This window comes from Mustelus asterias, chromosome 1 (genome assembly GCF_964213995.1).
Source record: "Mustelus asterias chromosome 1, sMusAst1.hap1.1, whole genome shotgun sequence".
Classification (NCBI taxonomy): Eukaryota; Metazoa; Chordata; class Chondrichthyes; order Carcharhiniformes; family Triakidae; genus Mustelus; species Mustelus asterias.
In genome coordinates, this window is record NC_135801.1 from 197,710,486 (window position 1) to 197,738,445 (window position 27,960).

Genomic DNA, 27,960 nt, shown 5'->3' on the forward strand with positions numbered 1-27,960 from the left:
GATTGGTCTAGTTGGACCAAGGAGCGGCACAGGCTTGGAGGGCCGAAGGGCCTGTTTCCTGTGCTGTACTGTTCTTTGTTCTTTGTTCTTGTTCTGTACAGTTCCTGTTCTGTACTGTTCAAACGATTGACGAGGGAAGGGCCGTGGATGTCGTCTATATGGATTTTAGTAAAGCGTTTGACAAGGTCCCTCATGGCAGGCTGGTGCAAAAGGTTAAATCTCACGGGATAAAAGGTGAGCTAGCTAGATGGGTGGAGAACTGGCTTAGCCATAGAAAGAAGTTTAACAACACCAGGTTTTAATTCTGTTGTTTTGCCATTTTTCCTCACTCTGACCCTGTTTGCCGTTGCCCATTCTGTTTGTCTGCTCCGTTCCTTTATCACAATGTCGTTCTCATTATCCATATCATTATTCTGCACTATTTATTGTCTTGCCCCTTCTTATTAACTTTCTAACTCTGTGCCCACGTGAACCTGTTTACTGTCCCCCTGTTCTGATAGAGCGGTGGGAGGGAGGAAGGATGTTATGGGAAGTAAGAGTTAAGATGGGATGTAGAACTGAGATTTGGATTGGAGCTATGATGTGGAGATACTGGCGCTGGACTGGGGTAAGCACAGTAAGTAGTCTCACAACACCAGGTTAAAGTCCAACATGTTTATTTGGTAGCACGAGCTTTCGGAGCGCTGCTCCTTCATCAGGTGATCACCTGTTGGACTTTAACTTGGTGTTGTGAGATTTAGATTTGGATTGAATTAAAAGCCAAGGAGTGACACATAAGCAAAACTGAGATGAAAATGGGAGAGAGAATGCGAGAGAGTGATGGAATGAGTGAAAGACTAAACAAGAGAGCAAATAAGAGTGAGAGAGTGTAAGAGAGCATGAGAGAGAGAGATGATAAAACAAACAAGATGGAAGGTATGAGTGTGTGACCAGTGCTACAATATTCATGTGGCTGTATCCTGTTATTCCCGGGTTACTGATTAATCATTAAGATTTGAAAGGCATTATCTAAAATGGTGATGGAAACAAGCCTTTAAAAAGGAATTGGAGAAATACTTGATAAATAATTGCTGGAAAGGTGTTATTTATTTATTTATGAGACGATAGAATGGACATCACTGGCAAGACCCATCCCTAACTGCCTTTGAGCAGAGAGCTGAGTGGGCGAAGAAAACTCAGTGCCATTCCAAAGGATTGCTCAGAATTAACCACATTGTTGTGAGACTGGAAATCGAGAAATCGACCAGGCGAGTGCTGGAGTTCGCTCACCTCACCCGCGGCTGGGATTCTCCAGTCCCACTGCTGTGATTGGAGCTCTGGCTGATCACCAAATTCTCCGTTCTCACTAGCAGTGGTACGACTCAGCGAGTATCGGACCAGGTAATGACAGCAGGTTAAGTGGGACTCTCTAGAATGCCATTGGAAAGGGCTGGTGCAGACACAATGGATAGGATTCTGCACTGTACCATTCTATCACCTGATGCTTCATACAGGAGATAACTGTTATGTCTGTAGAATTTGTAACTGTCCTAAAGTTGGAGGGATCCATGTATGCATAACGGGCATTTATACTCTCCAAACAAATTACTGCCTTGTGAGTAATATAAAGTTAAAGTAAAGTTTATTAGTCACAAGTAAGGCTTACATTAACACTGCAATGAAGTTACTGTGAAATCCCCCTAGTTGCCACAGTCCGGCGCCTGTTCGGGTCAATGTACCTAACCAGCACATCTTTGAGAATGTGGGAGGAAACTGGAGCACCCGGAGGACACCCACGCAGACCGTGGTGGGTGGCACGGTAGCACAGTGGTTAGCACTGCTGCTTCACAGCTCCAGGGACCTGGGTTCGATTCCCAGCTTGGGTCACTGTCTGTGTGGAGTTTGCACATTCTCCTCGTGTCTGCGTGGGTTTCCTCCGGGTGCTCCGGTTTCCTCCCACAGTCCAAAGATGTGCAGGTTAGGTTGATTGGCCAGGTTAAAATTGCCCATTAGTGTCCCGGGATGCGTAGGTTAGAGGGATTAGCAGGTAAATTTGTAGAGATATGGGGATAGGGCCTGGGTGGGAATGTGGTCGGTGCAGACTCGATGGGCCAAATGGCCTCTTTCTGCACTGTAGGGTTTCTATGAATTTGTGATTCTATGATTCAGACACGGGGAGATCATATGGACTCCACACAGACAGTGACCCAAGCCGGGAATCGAACCCGGGTCCCTGGCACTGTGAGGCAGCAGTGCTAAACATTGTGCTACCGCACCGCCCCATAAAGTGCGGCCTTCAGTGAATAAATCATGTCTCACAGTGAGTAATTCTTTGTACCTTTGCAGTGGGACTATCCAGAACACATTAGCATTTCTGTGGTAATCGAGAAAGAGAACTTAATATTGGACCTCAACAGAGACCTGTAAGTAAATCTCACTTTGTATGACAGAGAACTAGGTATCAATTCTCAGGATGCTTTGTGGATGGATTTCATTTAGTAGTTTCTGTTTCATATTCAATTATAGGGATCCTGTACAAATGATAGGAAAGTTAGAGTTTTGCTTTGTACCTAACCCTCTTTAAACTCCATACTGTAGCTGTCCCAGTCTGTCTCCCACCATTCTGCCCTTTGGCCTGTGCTGGTTGTAATGTAGAGCTCCCCAATCAATCCCACTCTCCTGTTCATTCCTCATAGTTTAAAGTTTATTTATTAGTCACAGGTACGATTGCAATGAAGTTCCTGTGAAAATCCCCTCGTCGCCACACTCCGGCGCCTGTTCGGGTACACTGAGGGGGAATTTAACATGACCAGTCCACCTAACCAGCACATCTTTTGGACTGTGGGAGGAAACAGGAGCACCCGGAGGAAACCCACGCAGACACGGGGAGAATGTGCAGACTCTGCACAGACAGTGACCCAAGCTGGGTATTGAACCCGGATCCCTGGCACTGTGAGGCAGCAGTGCTAACCACTGTGCCACCATGCCAACTCCTATTCTCCCTTCAAGCACTTATACAATTCATTTTGAAAGTAACGATTGGATCTGCTTGCTCCACCTTTCTGAAACACCTTCCAGGACACATTTACTCCTTTTTTGGAAAATTTAAGTTTTAAAAAAAATTCTCCTGGTTCTTCTATCAACTCATTCACTTCAAATCTGCATCTTTGGTTGCTGATGCGCGATATAACACACGAGAGGCTGGATGCACTCGGGAAATAAAGGCTTTTATTGCCAACAATAACAGAGCTACTATATACAGTATACGATCCCAGACTAAAGGGTCACCAGGCAGAGCAGTGACCTTTATACCTCTCTCAGGAGGCGGAGCCAACTGGGGTGTACCATAGGACTATATTAACAGGTAGAACAGCCCAACCCTAACCCCAACAGTAACATATCTACAGACTCATAGTACTGGCCAGACCATGGCTCAGCACTACCTGGTGGGAACCAACAATGGTTCACCACAGTTGCTAACTCCTTTTGTTAGCTGATGAGAATGGACATGTGTGGTATTGCTCACTGTTGCCTGTCCTGGATTTTTCCTGAGGCGGTGTTGGTGATCTTTCTGAACTGCAGCGGTCCTTGTGATGTCGGAATGCCCAGAGTGCTGTTTCTGTTCTCAGAAACCATTTCTAAACAGAACAAAGTACAGCACAGGAACAGGCCCTTCGGCCTTCCAAGCCTACGCCAACACATGACGCCTTTCCTTGTGATCCTTGACCCTCTATTCCCTCAAACTACGGGGGGAATTTTCCCATCCCGCCTGCCACAGGAATGCAAAGATCCGGTGACCTCAGTAGGTATTTTCCCATTTTAGGGCAAGTGTGGCTGGAAAATCCCACCCTACATCTCTTATCCTGAGGTAGGCTTGGGTCTCAACCAATAATTGGTCACCATAGCTATCTGTTGTCTGCAGTTGAAGTCCCTTAGACAAAGGCCCATTCAGTCTTCCCAGTCAAGGTCAACATTCAGTGGCCTAAGAAACACATATTAATACCTTTATCTCACAGCAGTTTAAAAGTCTGTATTAATGATCAAATGTCAGGTAAAAAGTACGCTTAATATTCTGAAAGATAAAACATTTGTGATCCAAATTCCATTTCCAGCCTTTCTAACATCGTTATTACTGAATTACTTAATCTTTTATTGCCTCACAATTAAGACAATCTTCGTAACTAAAACTGGATGGCTTCCAATAACACTGGATAAAAGCAAATTACTGCGGATGCTGGAATCTGGAACAAATAGAGAAAATGCTGGAAAATCTCAGTCGGTCTGGCAGCATCTGTAAGAAGAGAAAAGAGCTGACGTTTCGAGTCCAGATGACCCTGGGTCCAATAACACTGGTTTTCTTTTTATTAAAGTGACTTTATCAATTGTTGAGGCCACAGCTGGAGCACTGTGTGCAGTTCTGGTCACCACATTACAGGAGGGATGTGATTGCATTGGAGGGGGTGCAGAGGAGATTTACCAAGATGTTGCTTGGGATGGAACATTTAAGTTATAAAGAAAGGTTGGATAGGCCTGGGTTGTTTTCTCTGGAGCAGAGACGAGTGAGGGGTGACCTGATTGAGATGTTCAAGATTTTGAGGGGCATTGACAGGGTGGATAGGTAGCAGCTGTTCACTTTAGGATCAGTTACGAGGTGACACAAGTTAAAAGTGAGGGGTGGAAGATTTAGGGGGAATTTAAGGAAAACCTTTTTATCCAGAGGGTGGTGAGGGTCTGGAATGCACTGCTTGGGAGGGTGGTGGAGGCCTCACATCCTTTAAAAAGTACCTGGATGAGTACTTGGCACACCATAACATTCAAGGCTATGGGCTAAGTGCTGGCAAGTGGGATTAGCTGGGCAGGCCAGGGCCTTTCATGCGTCAGTGCAGACTCGATGGGCCGAAGGGCCTCTTCTGCACTGTAATATTCTGTGATTCTGTGACTTCCATCGGTTTCAGATAAGAGCATGTTCATTCAAATTTCAAAATGCAAGCTACAAAATGGTCACAGCACTTAGTGATTTTGAAATGACCAACAACAGGAAAAAAGGACGAGTTTAAGTGTGACTATCATTTTGTAATTTCCATTTGTAGCACGTTGCGTTGGATACAGACAACGACAGAGATTTATTGAATCGCTGTTAACTCTACAAAGGCTTGATGTAGACTGAGGCAAAGCCCGCGCAGCAGCTAATGTCACAAACTATACACGTGACTAACTCTTAAAGTAACAGCACAACAACAATCCCAAATATATAACATCCCTCCCCCTTTACTTCTAAGGTCCCATAACAACAAATAGCCAAAGTCATCGGAACATATATACAAGTGCCGGTAATGAATTATCAGACAGTAATAATACAGTTAATTGGAAAGGGGGCTGTCTTTTTCTCACTGGCTGCCTACACACTTCAAGGATTTGGTTGTTCTCGAACTTTGGTCAAATGTGTGGATGAGGGAAGTGCATTTAATGTCGTTTATTTGGATTTTAGCAAAGCTTTTGACAAGGTCACACATGGGAGACTGACTGAGAAGGTTAAAGCACATGGAATTCAGGGAAACAAGGCAAGATGGATCCAAAACTGGCTCAGTAATAGACCTCAAAGAGTAGAAGGGTGTTTCATAGAATCATAGAAACCCTACAGTGCAGAAAGAGGCCATCTGGCCCATCGAGTCTGCACCAACCACAATCCCACCCAGGCCCTACCCCCATATCCCTACATATTTACCCTCTAACCTACGCATCTTAGGACACTAAGGGGCAATTTTAGCATGGCCAATCAACCTAACCCACACATCTTTGGACATTTGAGTATCTGGAGGCTGGTGTCCAGTGGTGTAATCATAGAAATCATAGAAACCCGACAGTGTAGAAGGAGGCATTCGGCCCATTGAATCTGCACTGACCACAATCCCACCCAGGCCCTATCCTTGTAACTCCACATATTTACCCCGCTAATCTCTCTAACCTACACATCCTGGGACACTAAGGAACAATTTAGCAAGGCCAATCAACCTAACTCGCACATATTTGGACTGTGGGAGGAAACCGGAGCACCTGGAAGAAACCCACACTGACACGGGGAGAATGTGTAAACAGTGACCCAAGCTGGAATTGAACCCGGGTTCTGAGCACTGTGAGGCGCGCAGTGCTAACCATTGTGTCACTGTGCTGCCCACAAAGTTCAGTGCTGTTATATCCAAAAATGACACAGGTGATAATGTGATGGAAATGATAAGCAAGTTTGCAGAAGACACCGACATTAGTCGGGTGGCTAAAGTGAAGAAGAAGGTCGTAGGTTACAGGAAGATATAGATTGGTTGGTCAGATGGGCAGTGGCAGACGGTGTTTAACCCTAATAAGTGCGAGGTGATGCACTTTGGAAGAAGAAACAAAACGAGGGAGTATTTATTGAATGGCAGGACACTAGGAAGCTCACAGGAACAGATGGATCTTGGAGTAATTAGTTGCAGATCCCTGAAGACAGCAGAGCAGGTGAGTAGGCCAGTTCAGAAGGTATGTGTTCAGAAGGCTTTTATCACTCATGGTACAGAGTATAACAGCAAGGTGGTAATGTTGGAGTTGTACAGAATGTTTTTCAGGCCACAGCTGATCTGAGTACTGGTCACCTCACTGTAGGAAGGCTCTGATAGCACTTGAAGGGCACAGAGGAGATTCACCAGGATGTTGCCTGGGATGGAGCATTTGAGCTATAAGGAGCAACTGGAAAGTCTTGGATAGTTTTCTTTAGAGCAGAGAAGGCTGAGGGGGCACATGATTGGTGTGTGTAAGATTATGAGGGGTATGGACAGGGTGAGGAAGGAGCAGCAGTTCCCCTTGGTTGAGGGATCAATCACGAGGGAGCAGAGTTTTAGGGTGAGGGGCAGGAGATTCAGAGCAAATTTGAGAAAAACTTTCTTTCTCTCAGAGGGTGGTGGCAATCTGGAATGCACTGCCTGGGAAGGTAGTGGAGGCTGGAAACCTTATAACCATTAAAAAGTGTTTGGATAAGCACTTGTTACATCATAACATTCAAGGATATGGGACAAGTGCTGGAAAATGGGATTAGCGCGCTTTAGAACACATTTCCTTGTGTGTCAATGGGTGGACAAAGCATGCAATACTAAATCCCAACTGATTCAATTTTGATTTGATTTGATTTGATTAATTATTGTCATATGTATTAGCATACAGTGAAAAGTGTTGTTTCTTGTGAGCTATACAGACAAAGCATACTGTACATAGAGAAGGAAAGGAGAGGGTGTAGAATGTAGTGTTACAGTCATAGCTAGGGTGTAGAGAAAGATCAACTTAATATAAGGTAGGTCCATTCAACAGTCTGATGGCAGCAGGGAAGAAGCTGTTCTTGAGTTGGTTGGTATGTGTCCTCAAACTTTTGTATCTTTTTCCTGACAGAAGATGGTGGAAGAGAGAATGTCTGGGGTGTGTGGGGTCCTTGATTATGCTGGCTACTTTTCTGAGGCAGTGGGAAATGTAGATAGAATTAATGGATATGAGGCTGATTTGAGTGATGTACTGGGCTACGTTCACAACCTTTTGTAGATGGTCAGAGCAGGAGCCATACCAAGCTGTGATACAGCCAGAAAGGATTCTTTGTCTGGTGCATCTGTAAAAATTGATGAGAGTCGTAGTGGATGGATCAGATCAAAGCTCTACATTGTGAATGTTGGTGGACAATTTAATAACTCACTGAAGGAGGAGGCTCCATAAATATCCCCATCCTCAATGATGGAGGAACCCAGCGCATCAGTGCAAAAGACAAGGGCGAAGTAGTCGCAACAATCTTCAGCTGTATTCAGTAGAATTTAGAACAATAAGAGGGGATCTCATTGAAAGGTATTAAATTTGACAGGGTTGGACAGACTGGATGCAGGAATGATGCTTCGTCTGAATGGAGGCTTTAGAACAAGGGGTCACAGTCTCAGTTTGCAGAGTAGGCCATTTAGAACAGGGATGAGGAGAAATTTCTTCACTCAGAGGGCGGTGAACCTGGCAAATTCTCGACCATAGAAAGCCGTGGAGGACAAATCACTGGATATTTTTAAGAAGGAAATCGATAGATTTCCAGACTCACGAGGTATCAAGAGGTATCAAAAACCTCTGACCTTTTCAGTTACCAACATTCAAAGCTTTTAATAAGCTCAAGTGCATTGGAGTTGCATTTACAAGTGTTGCTTATCAGTTTTTCTGTCAGATATTCCCATATTACCACAACTTTAAATCTTTAAAACTATAAATTAAATTCTAAAATTGTGACTTTACTTTTTCCTGCAGGACCCGTGTGCCGAATGTGTTTCAGACATCACACTCTGATTCAAATGGGACATTGGTGACAGACAAGGGCACAAAACTGGTGAGCATTATCTTACAAACTGAGACCAAACTGCATGTATTTTGGTCTTTTATTTCCTGCCCACCTTTCTGGTGGCTGTGACTTCTGTAAAACTCCTCAGGTGTCAGGGTCAGTCCTGTACATTGTCCAAGTTTCCATTCTTCAGATATAAGACCATAGAAAATAGGAGCAGGAGTCGGCCATTCGACTCCTTGACCCTGCTCTGCCATTCAATAGGATCATGGCTGATCTGACATTCCTCACTTCCATTTTCCTGCCCTTCTCCTTCACCCTTGATTCCCTTACTGAGCAAAAAGCTATCTCAGCCTTAAATATAAATATAGACAAGTTCTGCTTCCATAGTTCTCTGTGGCAAGGAATTCCAAACACTCACGACCCTCTGAGAGAAGAAATTCCTCCTCATCTCTGTCTTACCTCCTGGATCAGGGACTTTGCCGTCTGGTCCGAGACACAGAACTATCTCCTGAAATTTTGCGGTGAGAGATCTATCGTGATTCACAAATTTTTCTGACCCTGTGATCCAACCTCTATTCATTTAGGGCAATGGTGGTAGCAACCCAGAGACACAGGGCAATGCTCTGGGGACCTTGGTTTGAAATTTGGATTCAATAAAAATCTGAAATTTAGCGTCGACCAGTGACCATGAAACCATTGTCAATTATCGTAAAAACCCATCTGGTTCACCTATGTCCTTTAGGGAAGGAAATCTGCCATCCTTACCTGGGCTGGCCTACATGTGACTCCAGAGCCACAGCGATGTAGTTGGTTCTAAAATGCCCTCTGAAATGGCCTAGCAAGCCACACAGTTCAAGGACAACTAGGGATGGGCATTAACATAGAAACAGAAAATAGAAGCAGGAGTAGGCCATTCAGCCCTTCGAGCCTGCTCCGCCATTCATTTTGATCATGGCTGATCATAGAATTCAATATCTTGATCCCTTCTCCCCGCCCCCATATCCCTTTAGCCCCAAGAGCTATATCTAATTCCTTCTTGAAATCAGACAATGAAATCTAATTCCTTCTTGAAATCAGGCCTCAACTACTTTCTGTGGGGGTGAATTCCACACATTCACCACCTCTGGATGAAAAAATTTCTCCTTACCTCAGTTCCCACCAACAGCCTGTCCTGGTCCCTACATGCTGATGCCATAGTTAAAAAAGCCCACCAGCACCTCTATTTTCTCAGGAGGCTAAGATAATTTGTCATGTCGCTATGACTCTCACCAATTTTTACAGATGCAACATAGAAAGCATCCTTTCTGGATGTACCACAGTTTGGTATGGATCCTGGTCTGACCAAGACCGCAAGAAATTACAAAAGATTGTGAATGAAGCCCAGTCCATCACGCAAACCAGCCTCCCATCCATTAACTCTGTGTATGCTTCCTGCTGCATTGGAAAAGCAGCCTAAATTGTGGATCCAGAACTGGCTTGCCTGCAGAAGGCAGAGAGTGGCTGTGGAGGGGTCTTTCTCTGCATGGAGGTCAGTGACCAGTGGAGTGCCCCAGGGATCTGTTCTGGGACCCTTGCTGTTTGTCATTTTCATAAATGACCTGGATGAGGAAGTGGAGGGATGGGTTGGTAAGTTTGCTGACGACACCAAGGTAGGTGGTGTTGTGGATAGTTTGGAGGGATGTCAGAAGTTGCAGCGAGACATAGATAGAATGCAAGACTGGGCGGAGAAGTGGCAGATGGACTTCAACCCGGATAAGTGTGTAGTGATCCATTTTGGCAGATCCAATGGGATGAAGCAGCAGTATAATATGAAGGGTACCATTCTTAGCAGTGTAGAGGATCAGAAGGACCTTGGGGTCCGGGTCCATAGGACTCTTAAATCGGCCTCGCAGGTGGAGGATGCGGTCAAGAAGGCGTACGGCGTACTAGCCTTCATTAATCGAGGGATTGAGTTTAGGAGTCGGGAGATAATGCTGCAGCTTTATAGGACCCTGGTTAGACCCCACTTGGAGTACTGCGCGCAGTTCTGGTCACCTCATTACAGGAAAGATGTTGAAGCCATTGAAAGGGTGCAGAGGAGATTTACAAGGATGTTGCCTGAATTGGGGGGCATGCCTTATGAGGATAGGTTGAGGGAGCTTGGTCTCTTCTCCCTGGAGAGACGAAGGATGAGAGGTGACCTGATAGAGGTTTACAAGATGTTGAGAGGTCTGGATAGGGTAGACTCTCAGAGGCTATTTCCAAGGGCTGAAATGGTTGCTACGAGAGGACACAGGTTTAAGGTGCTGGGGGGTAGGTACAGAGGAGATGTCAGGGGTAAGTTTTTCACTCAGAGGGTGGTGGGTGAGTGGAATCGGCTGACGTCGGTGGTGGTGGAGGCAAACTCGTTGGGGTCTTTTAAGAGACTTCTGGATGAGTACATGGGATTTAATGGGATTGAGGGCTATAGATAGGCCTAGAGGTGGGGATGTGATCGGCGCAACTTGTGGGCCGAAGGGCCTGTTTGTGCTGTGGCTTTCTATGTTCTATGTTCTATGTTAAATTATCAAGGACCCCACGCACCACAGACCTACTCTCTTCCACCTTCTTCCATCGGGAAAAAGATACAAAAGTTAGAGAGTCATAGAGGTTTACAGCATGGAAACAGGCCCTTCGGCCCAACTTGTCCATGCAGCCCTTTTTGTTTAAATCCCTAAGCTAATCCCAATTGCCTGCATTTGCCCCATATCCCTCTATACCCATCTTACCCATGTAACTGTCTAAATGCTTTTTAAAAGACAAAATTGCACCCGCCTCTACTACTACCTCTGACAGCTTGTTCCAGACACTCACCACCCTCTGTGTGAAACAATCGCCCCTCTGGACACTTTTATATCTCTCCCCTCTCACCTTAAACCTATGCCCTCTAGTTTTAGACTCCCCTACCTTTGGGAAAAGATATTGACTATCAAGCTGATCTGTGCCCCTCATTATTTTATAGACCTCTATAAGATCACCTCTCAGCCTTCTACGCTCCAGAGAAAAAAGTCCCAGTCTATCCAGCCTCTCCTTATAACTCAATCCATCAAGTCCCGGTAGCATCCAAGTAAATCTTTTCTGCACTCTTTTTAGTTTAATAATATCCTTTCTATAATAGGGTGACCAGAATTGCACACAGTATTCCAAGTGTGGCCTTACCAATGTCTTGTACAACTTCAACAAGACATCCCAACTCCTGTATTCAATGTTCTGACCAATGAAACCAAGCATGCCGAATGCCTTCTTCACCACTCTGTCCACCTGTGACTCCACTTTCAAGGAGCTATGAACATGTACCCCTAGATCTCTTTGTTCTGTAACTCGCCCCAACGCCCTACCATTCTGAGGTCACATACCAAACGACTCAAGAACAGCTTCTTCCCAGCTGCCATCGGACTTTTGAATGGAACTACCTCGCATTAAGTTGATCTTTTTCTACATCCTTGCGATGACTGCAACACTACATTCTGCACCCTCTCCTTTCCTTCGCTATAAACATTATGCTTTCTCTGTGTATTGCGCAAGAAACAATACTTTTCACTGTACACTAATACATGCGACAATAATAAATTAATTCAAAAATCCTGAAGGGATTTATCCTCAAACTATGACCCCTAGTTCTGGACTCACCCATCAGCAGGAATATTCTTTCTGAATCTACCCTGTCTAACCCTGTTAGAATTTTATAAGTTTCTATGAGATCCACTCTTCTAAACTCCAATGAATACAATCCTAACTGACTTAGTTTCTCCTCATATGACAGGTCTGTCATCCCGGGAATCAGCCTGATAAATCTTATTCTCCAGTGCCTTTCTCAAGTAAGGAAACCAAAACTGTACACAGTACTCCAGGTTTGGCCTCACCAGCACCTTATACAGCTGCAACATTACCTCCCTGTTTTTAAACTCCATTCCTCTAGCAATGAAGGATAAAATTCCATTTGCCTTCTTAATTACCTGCTGTACCTGCAAACCAACTCTTTGAGATTCCTGCACAAGGACACCCAGGTCCCTCTGTACAGCAGCATGCTGCAATTCTTTATCATTTAAATAATAGTCCATTTTGCTGTTATTCCTACCAAAATGGATGACGTCACATTTACCAACATTGTACTCCATCTGCCAGACCCTCGCCCACTCACTTAGACTGTCTATATCCCTTTGCAGACTTTCAGCATCCTCTGCACACTTTGCTCTGCCACTCATCTAAGTGTCATCTGCGAATTTTGACACACTACACTTGGTCCCCAACTCCAAATAATCTATGTAAATCATAAACAATTGCAGTCCAACACTGATCCCTAAGGCACACCACTGATCGCCATGCTAATAAGAACATATGAACTAGGAGCAGGAGTCGGCCATCTGGCCCCTCGAGCCTGCTCCACCATTCAATAAGATCATGGCTGATCTTTTTGTGGACTCAGCTCCACTTACCCACCCGCTCACCATAACCCTTAATTCCTTTACTGTTCAAATATTTATCTATCCTTGCCTTAAAAACATTCAATGAGGTAGCCTCAACTGCTTCACTGGGCAGGGAAGTCCACAGATTCACAACCCTTTGTGTGAAGAAGTTCCTCCTCAACTCAATCCTAAATCTGCTTCCCCTTATTTTGAGGCTATTACCCCTAGTTCTAGTTTCACCCGCCAGTGGAAACAACTTCCCTGCTTCTATCTTATCTATTCCCTTCATAATCTCATATGTTTCTATGAGATCTCCCCTCATTCTTTTGAATTCCAATGAGTATAGCCCCAGTCTACTCAGTCTCTCCTCATAAGCCAACCCTCTCAACTCCGGAATCAACCTAGTGAATCTCCTCTGCACCCCCTCCAGTGCCAGTATATCCTTTCTCAAGTAAGGAGACCAAAACTCTACGCAGTACTCCAAGTGTGGCCTCACCAGCACCTTATACAGCTGCAACATAATCTCACTGTTTTTAAACTCCATTCCTCTAGCAATGAAGGACAAAATTCCATTTGACTTCTTAATTACCTGCTGCACCTGCAAACCAACTCCTTGAGATTCCTGCACAAGGACACCCAGGTCCCTCTGCACAGCAGCATGCTGCAATTTTTTACCATTTAAATAATAGTCCAGTTGCTGTTATTCTGACCAAAATGGATGACCTCACATTTACCAACATTGTGCTCCATCTGCCAGACCCTCGCCCACTCACTTAGATTATCTATATCCCTTTGCAGACTTTCAGCATCCTCTGCACACTTTGCTCTTCCACCCTTCTTAGTGCCATTTGTGAATTTTGACACACTACACTTGGTCCCCAACTCCAAATCATCCATGTAAATCGTAAACAATTGCGGTCCCAACACTGATCCCTGAGGCACAGCATGAGTCACTGATCGCCAACCAGAAAAACACCCATTTATCCCCACTCTTTGCTTTCTGTTAGTTAACCAATCCTCTATCCATCCTGATTCATTACCTGTAACACCGTGCACCTTTATCTTATGTAGCATTCTTTGGTGCGGCACCTTGTCAAATGCCTTCTGGAAATCCAGATACACCACATTCACAGGTTCCCCATTGTCCACTGCACATGTAATGTTCTCAAATAATTCCACCAAATTAGTCAAACATGACCTGACCTTCATGAACCCATGCTGCTTCTTACCAATGGGACAATTTATATCCAGGTGTCTCGCTATTTCCTCCTTGATGATAGATTCAAGTATTTTCCCTACTACAGAAGTTAAGCTAACCGGCCTATAGTTACCCACCTTTTGTCTACCTCCTTTTTCAAACAGTGGCGTCACATTTGCTGTTTTCCAATCTGTGGGAACCACCCCAGAGTCCAGTGAATTTTGGTAAATTACCACTAGTGCATTTGCTATTTCCCCCACCATCTCTTTTAGCACCCTGGGATGCATTCCATCAGGACCAGGAGACTTGTCTACCTTTAGCCCCATTAACTTGCCCAACACTACCTCTTTTGTCATAATGGTAGTTTCTCGGCCCTCACCTGCCATAGCCTTCCTGTCAACAATTTTTGGCATGTTATTTGTGTCTTCCACTGTGAAGACCGACACAAAATACCTGTTCAATGCCTCAGCCATTTTCTCATTTCCAGTTATTACATCCCCCTTCTCATCCTCTAAAGGACCAATGTTTACTTTAGCCACTCTTTTTCATTTTAGATATTTGTAGAAACTTTTGCTGTCTGTTTTTATATTCTGAGCTAGTTTACTCTCATAATCCATCTTACTTTTCTTTATAGCTTTTTTCGTGGCTTTCTGCTGACCTTTAAAGATTTCCCAATCTTCTAGGTTCCCACTAATCTTTGCCACTTTGTATGCATTTTCTTACAATTTGATCCCTCCTTTATTTCCTTAGATATCCATGGCTGATTATCTCTTTTTCTACAGTCCTTCCTTATCACTGGTATATACTTTTACTGAGCACTGTGAAAGATCGCTTTGAAAGTCCTCCACTGTTGTTCAATTGTCCCACCATAAAGTTTTTGCTCCCAGTCTACCTTAACCAACTCCTCCCTCATCCCTTTGTCGTCTCCTTTGTTTAAGCACAAGACACTGGTATTGGATTTTACCTTCTCACGCTCCATCTGCATTTTAAATTCAACCATACTGTGATCGCCCCTTCCGAGAGGATCCCTAACTGTGAGATCATTAATTATTCCTGTCTCATTACACAGGATCAGATCTAGGATAGCTCGCTCCATTACATACTGTCCAAGGAAGCTATCGTGGATACATTCTATGAACTCCTCCTCAAGGCTGCCTTGACCGACCTGGTTTGACTTATCCAAGACAAATTCAAATTGCAACACTTATGATTCGGGTGGGCTTCATGAAAAAAACGTTGAAGTTTCTAACCTGAACCATAACAATAGCCAGAGGCTTTTTCCCAGGGTGGAAGTGTCAATTACAAGGGGACACAGGTTCAAGGTGAGAGGGGGGAAAGTTAAAGGGAGATGTGCAGGGGATGTTTTTCACGCTGAGAGTGATGGGTGCTTGGAGCTTGCTGCCAGAGGAGGTGGTGGAAGCAGGCACATTAGCAACATTTAAGAGGCATCTGGATGGGTCCATGAATACAGAGGGAATACGGGGAAATGGCCTGAGTAAGGGCAGAAGGTTTTTTGTTTAGATAGGGTATTATGATTGGCTCGGGCTTAGAGAGCCTGTTCCTGTGCTGTACTTTTCTTTGTTCTGACATCGGTCCCAGTCCTGCCTCGGTGTACTCTATCCAGTTTGTACAGGTTCCACCTCCCCAGTACCGGTCCCAATGCCCCAGGAATCTGAAACCCTCCCCCTCACAGAATCTTTTCAGCCACGTATTCATCCTATGTATCCTGCGGTTTCTCCTCTGACTAGGAAGTGGCACAGGTAATAATCCTGAGATAACAACCTCTGAAGTCCTACTTTTCAGCTTGTTTCCTCGATCCCTATCTTCTGCTTTTAGGACCTCATCCCTTTTTTTAACCTGTGTCGCTTGTCCCAACGTGTACTACAACCACCGGTTGTTCGCCCTCCCCTTCAGAATGTCCTGCAGCCGCTTCGAGACATCCTTGACCCTCGCACCAGGCAGGCAACATACCATCCTGGAGTTTCATTTGCAGCCACAGAAACACTTATCTATTCTCTTTACAATTGAATGTCCTATAAGTATTACATCCTCACACCTTATACTCCTCCCCTCTGCAGCGGAACCAAAATGGTGCATTGAATTTGACTGTTGCTGCTTTCCCCTGAGACCATAAGACCATAAGATGTAGGAGCAGAATTAGGCCATTCGGCCCATCGCGTCTACTCCACCATTCAATCATGGCTGACATTTTTCTCATCCCCATTCTCCTGCCTTTTCCCCATAATCCCTGATCCCCTTATTAATCAAGAACCTATCTATCTCTGTCTTAAAGACACTCAATGACCCGGCCTCCACAGCCTTCTGCGGCAAAGAGTTCCACAGATTCACCACTCTCTGGCTGAAGAAATTCCTCCTCATCTCTGTTTTAAAGGATCGTCCCTTTAGCCTGAGGTTGTGCCCTCTGGTTCTAGTTTTTCCGACTAGTGGAAACATCCTCTCCACGTCCACTCTATCCAGGCCTTGCAGTATCCTGTAAGTTTCAGTAAGATCTCCCCCTCATCCTTCTAAACTCCAACGAGTAGAGACCCAGAGTCCTCAACCGTTCCTCATACGACAAGCTCTTCATTCCAGGGATCATTCTTGTGAACCTCCTCTGGACCCTTTCCAAGGTCAGCACATCCTTCCTTAGATATGGGGCCCAAAACTGCTCACAATACTCCAAATGGGGACTGACCAGAGCCTTATACAGCCTCAGAAGTACATCCCTGCTCTTGTATTCTAGCCCTCTCGACATGAATGCTAACATTGCATTTGCCTTCCTAACTGCTGACTGAACCTGCACGTTAACCTTAAGAGAATCTTGAACAATGACTCCCAAGTCCCTTTGTGTTTCTGATTTCCTAAGCAATTTCCCGTTTAGAAAATAGTCTATGCCTCCATTCCTCCTTCCAAAGTGCATAACCTCACACCTTTCCGCATTTTATTTCATTTGCCACTTTTTTGCCCACTCTCCTAACCTGTCCAAATCCTTCTTTGTATCATCTGCAAACTTAGCAACAGTGCCTTCAGTTCCTTCCTCCAAAACGTTAATGTAGATTGTGAAAAGTTGTGGTCCCAGCACTAGTCACCGGCTGCCTTCCTGAAAAAGATACCTTTATCCCCACTCTCTGCCTTCTGCCAGGCAGCCAATCCTCTATCCATGCCAGGATCTTACCCGTAACACCATGGGCACCTAACTAATTTAACAGTCTCCTTTGCGGCACCTTGTCAAAGGCCTTCTGGAAATCTAAATAAATCACGTCCACTGGTTCTCCTTCATCTAACTTCCTTGTTACCTCCTCAAAAAACTCTAACAGATTTGTCAGACATGACTTCCCCTTGCCAAAGCTGTGCTGACTCAGTCTTACTTTATCATGCACTTCCAAGTACTCTGCGATCTCATCTTTCAGCATCCAATACGGTGTACCTGTTTTTCAGGGAAATGCCAGAGGAGATTCCTGCACTACCTACCTTGCCCTCTTGCTTCCTTTCCTGCCTGTGGAGTCTGAGCTTGCGTTGTGACCACCTCTCTATATGGGCTATCCACAATACTCTATGCCTCGCAGATGCTCCACAGTGTCCCCAGCCACCGCTCCATCTCCATCTCGGACTTCCAGGAGTTGCAGCTGGAGACACTTCCTGCACATGCTGACCCAAGGCACTGGAAATGTTCCCGGCTTTCCACATGGAGCATGAAGGGCAAACCATGGCTAGGAGCTCTCCTGACATGACTTTCTCCCTTTCAATTAAACTTTTGATATCAGATTATATCCAATCCTCGAAGGCCCTTCTTTCTGCTCCTCGTTACTACCGAATATAATTCTTACAGACTATAAGCGACAAAAATTACCTCTGAAACTATAAGTGATAAAACAATTAAATACTTACCCAACCTTACTACTTGCCAATCAGTTCTATCCCTTGTGTCCTCTCCTACTGCAGCAGGGTAAGACCACACCTAGGATTTAAAAGTTAGAAAGTGAGGAGAAAAAGCAGAAAGCTCCTCTTACCCCTCAGCTCCAAATTCCTAATAGCCCCACACTCACTCTGGCTGTGGTCTCACTCCTGATCAGGTCTCTCCCATTGTTCACACGTTTGCAAAAAATCCTGTCTTAAATTCAGCTGAGGTGAGCTGAGATGACTCACACACCAGTTAAAATTCCAAAGTTTTCACACCGATAGAGGCCCTAATCAGGCTTTGGCTGATTAACAAGTAACTGCCACCCAGCTAACTGGGTCAGCTGCTTACTGACATTTAAACTAGACTACTGAATTTATATAGAAAAAAGAGAGAAAGACTTACTCACAAGTTCCCCTCTCAGCTCAAAATTTCCAATAGCCTCACCACCCTCACTCTGTTTGAATCTCACTCTGGATGAGTCATAGAATCCCTACAGTGCACCGACCACAATTCCACCCAGACCCTATCCCCGTAACCCCACACATTTACCCTGCTAATCCCCCTGACACTAGGGTTAATTTAGCATGGCCAATTAACCTAACACCGCACATCTTTGGACTGTGTGAGGAAATTGGAACAGCCAGAGAAAACCCACGCAGACACGGGGAGAGTCTCGGGATACAGTGAAAGATATTGTTTCTTGCGTGCTATACAGACAAGACGTACCATTTATAGAGTACATAGGGGAGAAGAAAAGGAGAGGGTGCAGAATATTGTGTTACAGTCATAGCTAGGGTTTAGGGAAAGATCAACTTAATATAAGGTCGGTCCATTCAAAATTCTGATGGCAGCAGAGAAGAAGCTGTTCTTGAATCGGTTGGTACGTGACCTCAGACTTTTGTATCTTTTGTCTGACAGGAGAAGGTGGAAGAGAGAATGTCCGGGGTGCGTGGGGTCCTTAATTATGCTGGCTGCTTTTCCGAGGCAGCGGGAAGTGTAGACAGAGTCAATGGATGGGAGGCTGGTTTACGTGAAGGACTGGGATATGTTCACAACCCTTTGTAAATTTCTGCGACCTTGGGCAGAGCAGGAACCATACCAAGCTGTGATACAACCGGAAATAATGCTTTCTATGGGGCATCTGTAAAAATAGATGAGAATTGTAGTGGATGTGCTGAATTTCTTTAGCCTCCTGAGAAAGTAGAGGTGTTGGTGGCCTTTTTTAACTATAGCATTGCGTTGAGGGGCCAGGGCAGTTTGTTAGTGATCTGAACACCTAGAAACCTGAAGCTCTCAGCCATTTCCACTTAATCACCGTTGATGTAGACAGGAGCATGTCCTCTTCCTGAAGTCGATGATGTTCCCCTTCATTTAACGGACATTGAGGATTCTCTATCTCATTCCTGTACTCCGTCTCGTCATTGTTTGAGATCCGACCCACTACGGTGGTGTCGTCAGCAAACTTGAAAATCGAGTTGGAGGGAAATTTGGCTGCACAGTCATAGGTGTATAAGGACTATTGTAGGGGGCTGAGAACACAGCCTTGTGGGGCACTGTGTTGATTTCCACATTCCATATCTAATTGTCGTGTAGATGCTCGTGTTGTAGTTGTACTGGAAGAGCTTGGCTTGGGGAGCGGCAAGTTCTGGAGCACAAGTCTTCAGTACTTTGGTTGGAATATTGTCAGGGCCCATTGCTTTTGCAGGATCAGTGCCTTCAGCTGTTTCTTAACATCACGTGGAGTGAATCGAATTGGCTGGAGACTGGCATCTGAGATGCTGGGGACCACTGGAGGGGACCGAGATGGATCAGCACTTCTGGCTGAAGATTGCTGTGACTGCTTCAGCCTGATCTCTTGCACTGATGTGCTGGACTCCTCCATCATTGAGGACGGGGAAATCTGTGGTGTCTCCTCCTCCAGTGAGTTGTTTAATTGTCCACAACCATTCACGACTGGATGTGGCAGGACTGCAGAGCTTGGATTTAATCCACTGGTCGTAGGATCGCTTAGCTCTGTCTATCACTTGCTGTTTGTGCTGTTTGGCATGCAAGTAGTCCTGTGTTGTAGCTTCACCAGGTTGACACCTCATTTTTAGGTGTGCCTGGTGCTGCTCCTGACATGCCCTCCTGCACTCTCCATTGAACCAAGGTTCATCCTCTGGCTTGGTGGTAATGGTTGAGTGGGGGATATGATGGGCCATGAGGTTACAGATTGTGGTTGAATACAATTATACATCTGCTGATGGCCCCTCAGCGCTTCATGGATGCCCAGTCATGGATGCCCAGTCATGGATGCCCAGTCATGGATGCCCAGTCATGGATGCCCAGTCTTGAGTTGCTAGTCTGTCCCATTTAGCACAGTGACAGTGCCACATAACACAGTATTCTCAATGTGAAGGTAGGACTGCATCTCCATAAGGACTGTGCGGTGGTCACTCTTACCGATACTGTCATGGACAGATGCATCTGTGCAGGCCGATTTGTAAGGACGCAGTCAAGTATGTTTTCCTCTCCTGTTGGTTTCCTCACCACCTGTCGCAGTCCCAGTCATTGTCATCGTTAGAGATTTAATTTGAGATATTTTATTGAGTTTGTAATTTTCACTATTTGCCATGGTGGGATTTGAACCCAGGTCCCCAGAGCATTTCCCAGGGTCTCTGGATTATTAATCTCCTGACAATACTGCTCAGTGATATCAGTAACCGTCTGAGGAATCTTGCTGCAAACAATCAGTGTGACTATTGAACAAGATGTGGAGATGCCGGCGTTGGACTGGGGTAAGCACAGTAAGAAGTCTCACAACACCAGGTTAAAGTCCAACAGGTTTATTTGGTAGCAAATACCATTAGCTTTCGGAGCGCTGCTCCTTCGTCAGTTGGAGTGGAAATCTGCTCTCAAACAGGACACAGAGACACAAAAATCAAGTTACAGAATACTGATTAGAATGCAAATCTCTACAGCCAACCAATTCTCAAAGATACAGACAATGTGAGTGGAGGAGGGAGCATTAAGCACAGGTTAAAGAGATGTGTATTGTCTCCAGACAGGACAGCCACCAACTAGAGGTGAGGCTATATTGGATCTGGTGCTGGGAAATGAGCCAGACCAGGTGCTAGACTTGGAAGTTGGTGTGCATTTTGGTGATAGTGACCACAATTCGGTTACGTTCACCTTAGTGATGGAAAGGGATAGGCATGAACCTCGGGCCAGTGGTTTTAGCTGGGGGAAGGGTAATTATGAGGCTATTAGGAGAGAATTAGGAAACATAGGTTGGACTAGGAGATTACAGGGACTGGGAACGTCCGACATGTGGAGTTTTTTCAAGGAGCAGCTACTGCGAGTCTGTGATAGGTATGTCCCTGTCAGGCAAGGAGGAATTGGTAGGGCTAGGGAACCGTGGTGCACCAAAAAAGTTTCTTTGTTGGTTAAAAAGAAAAAGGAGGCTTATGTTCGGATGAGACGTGAGCACTCGGGTAGTGCACTAGAAAGCTTTAGATTGGCTAAGAGGGAGTTGAAGAGCGAGCTTAGAAGGGCTAAAAGGGGACATGAGAAGACTTTGGCGGATAGGGTTAAAGAGAATCCTAAGGCGTTCTATAGGTATGTCAAGAACAGAAGGTTGGTTAGGGCAAGTTTAGGGCCAGTTATAGATGGCAGAGGGAAGTTATGTGTGGAACCGGAGGAGATTGGTGAAGCATTGAACCAATATTTCTCTTCGGTGTTCACGCAAGGGGACATGAATATAGCTGAGGAGGACACTGGGTTGCAAGGGAGTAGAATAGACAGTATTACAGTTGATAAGGAGGATGTGCAGGATATTCTGGAGGGTCTGAAAATAGATAAATCCCCTGGTCCGGATGGGATTTATCCAAGGATTCTCTGGGAGGCAAGAGAAGTGATTGCAGAGCCTCTGGCTCTGATCTTCAGGTCGTCGTTGGCCTCTGGTATAGTACCAGAAGATTGGAGGTTAGCGAATGTTGTCCCATTGTTTAAGAAGGGGAACAGAGACTTCCCCGGGAATTATAGACCGGTGAGTCTCACTTCTGTTGTCGGCAAGATGTTGGAAAAAATTATAAGGGATAGGATTTATAGTTATTTGGAGAGTAATGAATTGATAGGTGATAGTCAGCATGGTTTTGTGGCAGGTAGGTCGTGCCTTACTAACCTTATTGAGTTTTTTGAGAAAGTGACCAAGGAGGTGGATGGGGGCAAGGCAGTGGACGTGGTATATATGGATTTTAGTAAGGCGTTTGATAAGGTTCACCATGGTAGGCTTCTGCAGAAAATGCAGATGTATGGGATTGGGGGTGATCTAGGAAATTGGATCAGGAATTGGCTAGCGGATAGGAAACAGAGGGTGGTGGTTGATAGTAAATATTCATCATGGAGTGCGGTTACAAGTGGTGTACCTCAGGGATCTGTTTTGGGGCCACTGCTGTTTGTAATATTTATTAATGATCTGGATGAGGGTATAGTTGGGTGGATTAGCAAATTTGCTGATGACACCAAAGTCGGTGGTGTGGTAGACAGTGAGGAAGGGTGTCGTAGTTTGCAGGAAGACTTAGACAGGTTGCAAAGTTGGGCCGAGAGGTGGCGGATGGAGTTTAATGCGGAGAAGTGTGAGGTAATTCACTTTGGTAGGAATAACAGATGTGTTGAGTATAGGGCTAACGGGAGGACTTTGAGTAGTGTGGAGGAGCAGAGGGATCTAGGTGTATGTGTGCATAGATCCCTGAAGGTTGGGAATCAAGTAGATAGGGTTGTTAAGAAGGCATATGGTGTCTTGGCGTTTATTGGTAGGGGGATTGAATTTAGGAGTCGTGGCGTTATGTTGCAACTGTACACAACTCTGGTGCGGCCGCACTTGGAGTACTGTGTGCAGTTCTGGTCCCCACATTACAGGAAGGATGTGGAGGCTTTGGAGAGGGTGCAGAGGAGGTTTACCAGGATGTTGCCTGGTATGGAGGGGAGATCCTATGAGGAGAGGCTGAGGGATTTGGGATTGTTTTCGCTGGAAAGGCGGCGGCTAAGAGGGGATCTTATTGAAACATATAAGATGATTAGAGGTTTAGATAGGGTGGATAGTGATAGCCTTTTTCCTCTGATGGAGAAATCCAGCACGAGGGGGCATGGCTTTAAATTGAGGGGGGGTAGTTATAGAACCGATGTCAGGGGTAGGTTCTTTACCCAGAGGGTGGTGAGGGATTGGAATGCCCTGCCAGCATCAGTAGTAAATGCGCCTAGTTTGGGGGCGTTTAAGAGATCCGTAGATAGGTTCATGGACGAAAAGAAATTGGTTTAGGTTGGAGGGTCACAGTTTTTTTTTTTAACTGGTCGGTGCAACATCGTGGGCCGAAGGGCCTGTTCTGCGCTGTAATGTTCTAAGTCCAGGAGGCAAGCTGTGGGGGTTACTGATAATGTGACATAAATCCAACATCCCAGTTTAGGCCGTCCTCATGTGTGCGGAACTTGGCTATCAGTTTCTGCTCAGCGACTCTGCACTGTCGTGTGTCGTGAAGGCCGCCTTGGAGAACACTTACCCGAAGATCAGAGGCTGAATGCCCGTGACTGCTGAAGTGCTCCCCCACAGGAAGAGAACAGTCTTGCCTGGTGATTGTCGAGCGGTGTTCATTCATCCGTTGTCGTAGCGTCTGCATGGTTTCCCCAATGTACCATGCCTCGGGACATCCTTCCCTGCAGCGTATCAGGTAGACAACGTTGGCCGAGTTGCAAGAGTAGGTACCGTGTACCTGGTAGATGGTGTTCTCACGTGAGATGATGGCATCCGTGTCGATGATCCAGCACGTCTTTCAGAGGTTGCTGTGGCAGGGTTGTGTGGTGTCGTGGTCACTGTTCTCCTGAAGGCTGGGTAGTTTGCTGCGGACAATGGTCCGTTTGAGGTTGTGCGGTTGTTTGAAGGCAAGAAGTGGGGGTGTGGGGATGGCCTTGGCGAGATGTTCGTCTTCATCAATGACATGTTGAAGGCTCCGGAGGAGATGCCGTAGCTTCTCCACTCCAGGGAAGTACTGGACGACGAAGGGTACTCTGTCCACCGTGTCCTGTGTTTGTCTTCTGAGGAGGTCGGTGCGGCTTTTCGCTGTGGCGCGTCGGAACTATTGATCAATGAGTCGAGCGCCATATCCTGTTCTTATGAGGGCATCTTTCAGCGTCTGGAGGTGTCTGTTGCGATCCTCTTCATCTGAGCAGATCCTGTGTATTCGGAGGGCTTGTCCGTAGGGGATGGCTTCTTTCACGTGTTTAGGGTGGAAGCTGGAGAAGTGGAGCATCGTGAGGTTATCCGTGGGCTTGCGGTACAGTGAGGTGCTGAGGTGACCGTCCTTAATGGAGATGCGTGTGTCCAAGAATGTAACCAATTCCGGAGAGTAGTCCATGGTGAGTCTGATGGTGGGATGGAACTTGTTGATGTCATCATTTGCTACCAAATAAACCTGTTGGACTTTAACCTGGTGTTGTTAAAACTGTTACTATTGAACAAGAGCAGGGTCAGCCTTTTGATGAATGGTCATTAACCTGAGGTGTTAACCACAGCTCTCTGTCTTCTCTGACACTGCTCCACCTGCTGAGTGCTTCCGGAATTTTCTCTCTACCTTGAAGTGTTCGGCCTCCCTGTGTCGATTGGCATAGAAAGAGGCCACTTAATATGTGGCTTCCTGGGTGAGGCAGAGCCAGAAAGTGGGAAACCATGCTCCGAGCACCACCATATTTCCTGTTGTGTGATAACCCCCAATGCTCTGCATGGGGCATCATTAATTGAGCTCCCAGTTGGGCCCGTTGAGAATGAGCTCCCCAGAGATTGGTAATGAGCCAACCAGGTGGGGCATGTATACCGAGCCCTGTATAAAGCAAGACCCTGAGACATATTCATTCTTGAGACACGGGTCTCGCTGCTGGCCAGCATTTATTGCCCATCCCTAGTTGCCCTTGAGAAGGTGGTGGTGAGCTGCCTTCTTGATTCGCTGCAGTCCATGTTCTGTGGGTTGACCCACAATGCCGTTAGGGAGGGAATTCCAGGATTTTGACGCAGCGACAGTGAAGGAACGGCGATATATTTCCAAGTCAGGATGGCGAGTGGCTTGGAGGGGAACTTGCAGATGGTGGTGTTCCCATGTATCTGCTGCTATTGTCCTTCTAGATGGGAGTGATCGTGGGTTTGGAAGATGCTGTCTAAGGATCTTTGGTCAGTTGCTGCAGTGCATCTTGTGGATAGTACACACTGCTGCTACTGAGCATTGGTGGTGGAGGGATTGAATGTTTGTAGATGTGGTGCCAATCAAGCGGGCTGCTTTGTCCTGGATGGTGTCGAGCTTCTTGAGTGTTGTTGGAGCTGCACCCATCCAGGCAAGTGGGGAGTATTCCATCACACTCCTGACTTGTGCCTTGTAGATGGTGGATAGGTTTTGGGGAGTCAGGAGGTGAGTTATTCGCCGAAGTATTCCTAACCTCTGACCTGCTCTTGTAGCCACTGTGTTTATGTGGTGAGTCCAGTTGAGTTTCTGGTCAATGGTAACCCCAAGGTTATTGACAGTGGGGGATTCAGTGACGATAACGCCATTGAATGTTAAGGGGCGGTGGTTAGAATGTCTCTTATTGTGATGGTCATTGCCCGGCATCTGTGTGGCATGAATGTTACTTGCCACTTATCAGCCCAAGCTTGGATATTGTCCATAGAATCATAGAATAGAATCCTTCAGTGCAGAAGCAGGCCATTTGGCCCATTGTGTCTGCACCAACCACAATCACTGCCAGGCCCTATCCCTATGCATTTACCCAGCTAGTGCCTCTGACACTAAGAGGAAATTTAACACGGCCAATCCACCTAACCCACACATCTTTGGACTGTGGGAAGAAACTGGAGCACCTGGAGGAAACCCACGCAGACATGAGGATAATGTGCAAACTCCACACAGACAGTGACCCAAGCCGGGAATCGAACCCGGGCCCCTGACGCTGTGAGGCAGCAGTGCTAACCACTGTGCCACTATGCTGTACAGATCTTGTTGCATTTGAACGTGGACTGCTTCAGTATCTGAGGAGTTGCAAATGGTGCTGAACATTGTGCAATCATCGGCGAACATCCCCACTTCTGACCTTATGATGGAGGGAAGGTCATTGATGAAGCAGCTGAAGATTGTTGGGTCTAGGACACTCCCCTGAGAGACCCCTGCAGAGATGTCCTGGAGCTGAGATGACTGACCCTCCACAACCACAACCATCTTCCTATGGACCAGGTATGACTCCAACCAGCAGATAGTTTGCCCCCGATACCCATTGATTCCAGTTTTGCTCGGGCTCCTTGATGCCACACTCGGTCGAATGCAGCCTTGATGTCAAGGGCTGTCACTCTCACCTCACCTCTGGAATTCAGCTCTTTTGTCCATGTTTGAACCAAGGCTGTAATGAGGTCAGGAGCTGAGTGACCCTGGCGAAACCCAAACTGGGCGTCACTGAGCAGGTTATTGCTGAGCAGGTGCTGCTTGATAGCGCTGTCGATGACCCCTTCCATCACTTTACTGATGATCGAGAGTAGACTGATTGGTAATTGGCTGGGTTGGATTTGTCCTGCTTTTTGTGTACAGGACATATCTGGGCAATTTTCCACATTGTCGGGTAGATATGCCAGTGGAAGAGCTTGGCTAAGGAAGCGGCAAGTTCTGGAGCACAAGTATTCAGGACTATTGCCGAAATGTTTATCAGGGCCCATTGCCTTTGCAGTATCAGTGCCTTCAGCTGTTTTTTGATGTCATGTGGAGTGAATCGAATTGGCTGAAGACTTGCTTCTGAGATGCTGGGGACTACTGGAGGAGGCCGAGATGGATCATCCACTCGGCACTTCTGGCTGAAGATTGTTGCGAATATTTCAGTCTTATCTTTCGCACTGATGTGCTGGGCTCCTCCATCATTGAGGATGGGGATGTTTGTGGAGCCTCCTCCTCCAGTGAGTTGTTTCATTGTCCACCACCATTCATGACTGGGTCCATTAACCTTTTAGTCCTGGTTGGGACCTGTGGTTATTGTTTATTTTCATTTTGTGCAATAAAAGCAGGGTTTCTTCACAGCCGATTCCTGGAGTTATTATATTGGTGATGAGGTAAAAGGAACCTACTCACCAGATCCTGGTAAACCTGCATCATTCAGTTTTTGCAATGCCATTTTTTGGGAAGTTGGAGCCATACGATGTGAGTACTGAGGACTGGCCACAATATGCTGAGAGAATGAGGTACTTCTTTTGAGCAAACAAAATAGAAGGAGATACTCGGCAAAAGCTCATTCCATTGACTGTGTGTGGGGCTGCAACATTTGCTATTCTAAAAAGTCGGACGAATCCAGAATCACCGAAAGTCCAAGACTGCCAATGAGTTAGTAGAAATGGTGGCAAATCATGGATCCTAAACCCTCCACGATTTTCCAACATGTGATCGAAGAAAGAACGGCTACAACAATGATTTAACAACAATAATGGGAATAGTGACTTTAAAATGACTATTCTGGCTGAGGGTGAAGCATGCTGGGAATTTTGGTCAACTTAAAGATTTAAACCAGATGCAGGTCGTAAAGAGGCTCTGGTCTGGGAGCGGTGATCTGAAGCTTCCTGTGTTGGTCAGATCCGGGAAGTTGTTTAGATTAACTGAGACAGCGTGGCTCCGGTTTATGGCTGCTCTGTATGGAGTATGCAGTTTGAACTAAGTGTAATGGTTTCATTCAAAAGTAATTTCACTGGATGTTCGAGCCATGTGATTGGTTTCTGGTGACACAATTGGCTGGATGACAGAGAATCTTCCGGAAGCAAGTGGAGAATTGTGGATAAAAGACATGTGAGTTCTTTGTTTGGCAGCGATAACTTGAAGAGAAGAAACATTGCAAAAAGCTTGTACCCTGAAGGATACTTCAGAGAGAAGAAGATTGGTTCTACATCGAGGATATTTCTTGGCCAAGGTTTTCCTGAACTCGGTAGTATCGATTTTCAGTTAAATAGTTAAAATTGATGTTCAGTTAAAGTTAAAGTGCAGTTTAAGAGTTAAAGTTCAGTTGAAAGTTGATGTTCAGTTGGAGTTAAAGTTCAGTAAAGAGTTAACGAGTTGCCCTAGAATGCAACTTCTAGTTGGCACTGGAAGTG

The 27,960-nt window shown here is 45.7% G+C and overlaps 1 protein-coding gene across 1 annotated transcript in view; it reads left to right on the forward strand.

Annotated features, from left to right (window-relative positions):
• The window catches only part of LOC144480642 (disintegrin and metalloproteinase domain-containing protein 8-like), a 122,973-nt gene that overhangs the window by 30,146 nt on the left and 64,867 nt on the right, over window positions 1-27,960 (forward strand). The window contains exons 3-4 of the mRNA XM_078200270.1: window positions 2,326-2,402; window positions 8,272-8,350. Coding sequence (XP_078056396.1) covers window positions 2,326-2,402; window positions 8,272-8,350 — 156 coding nt within the window. The remainder of the gene's footprint in view (window positions 1-2,325; window positions 2,403-8,271; window positions 8,351-27,960) is intronic.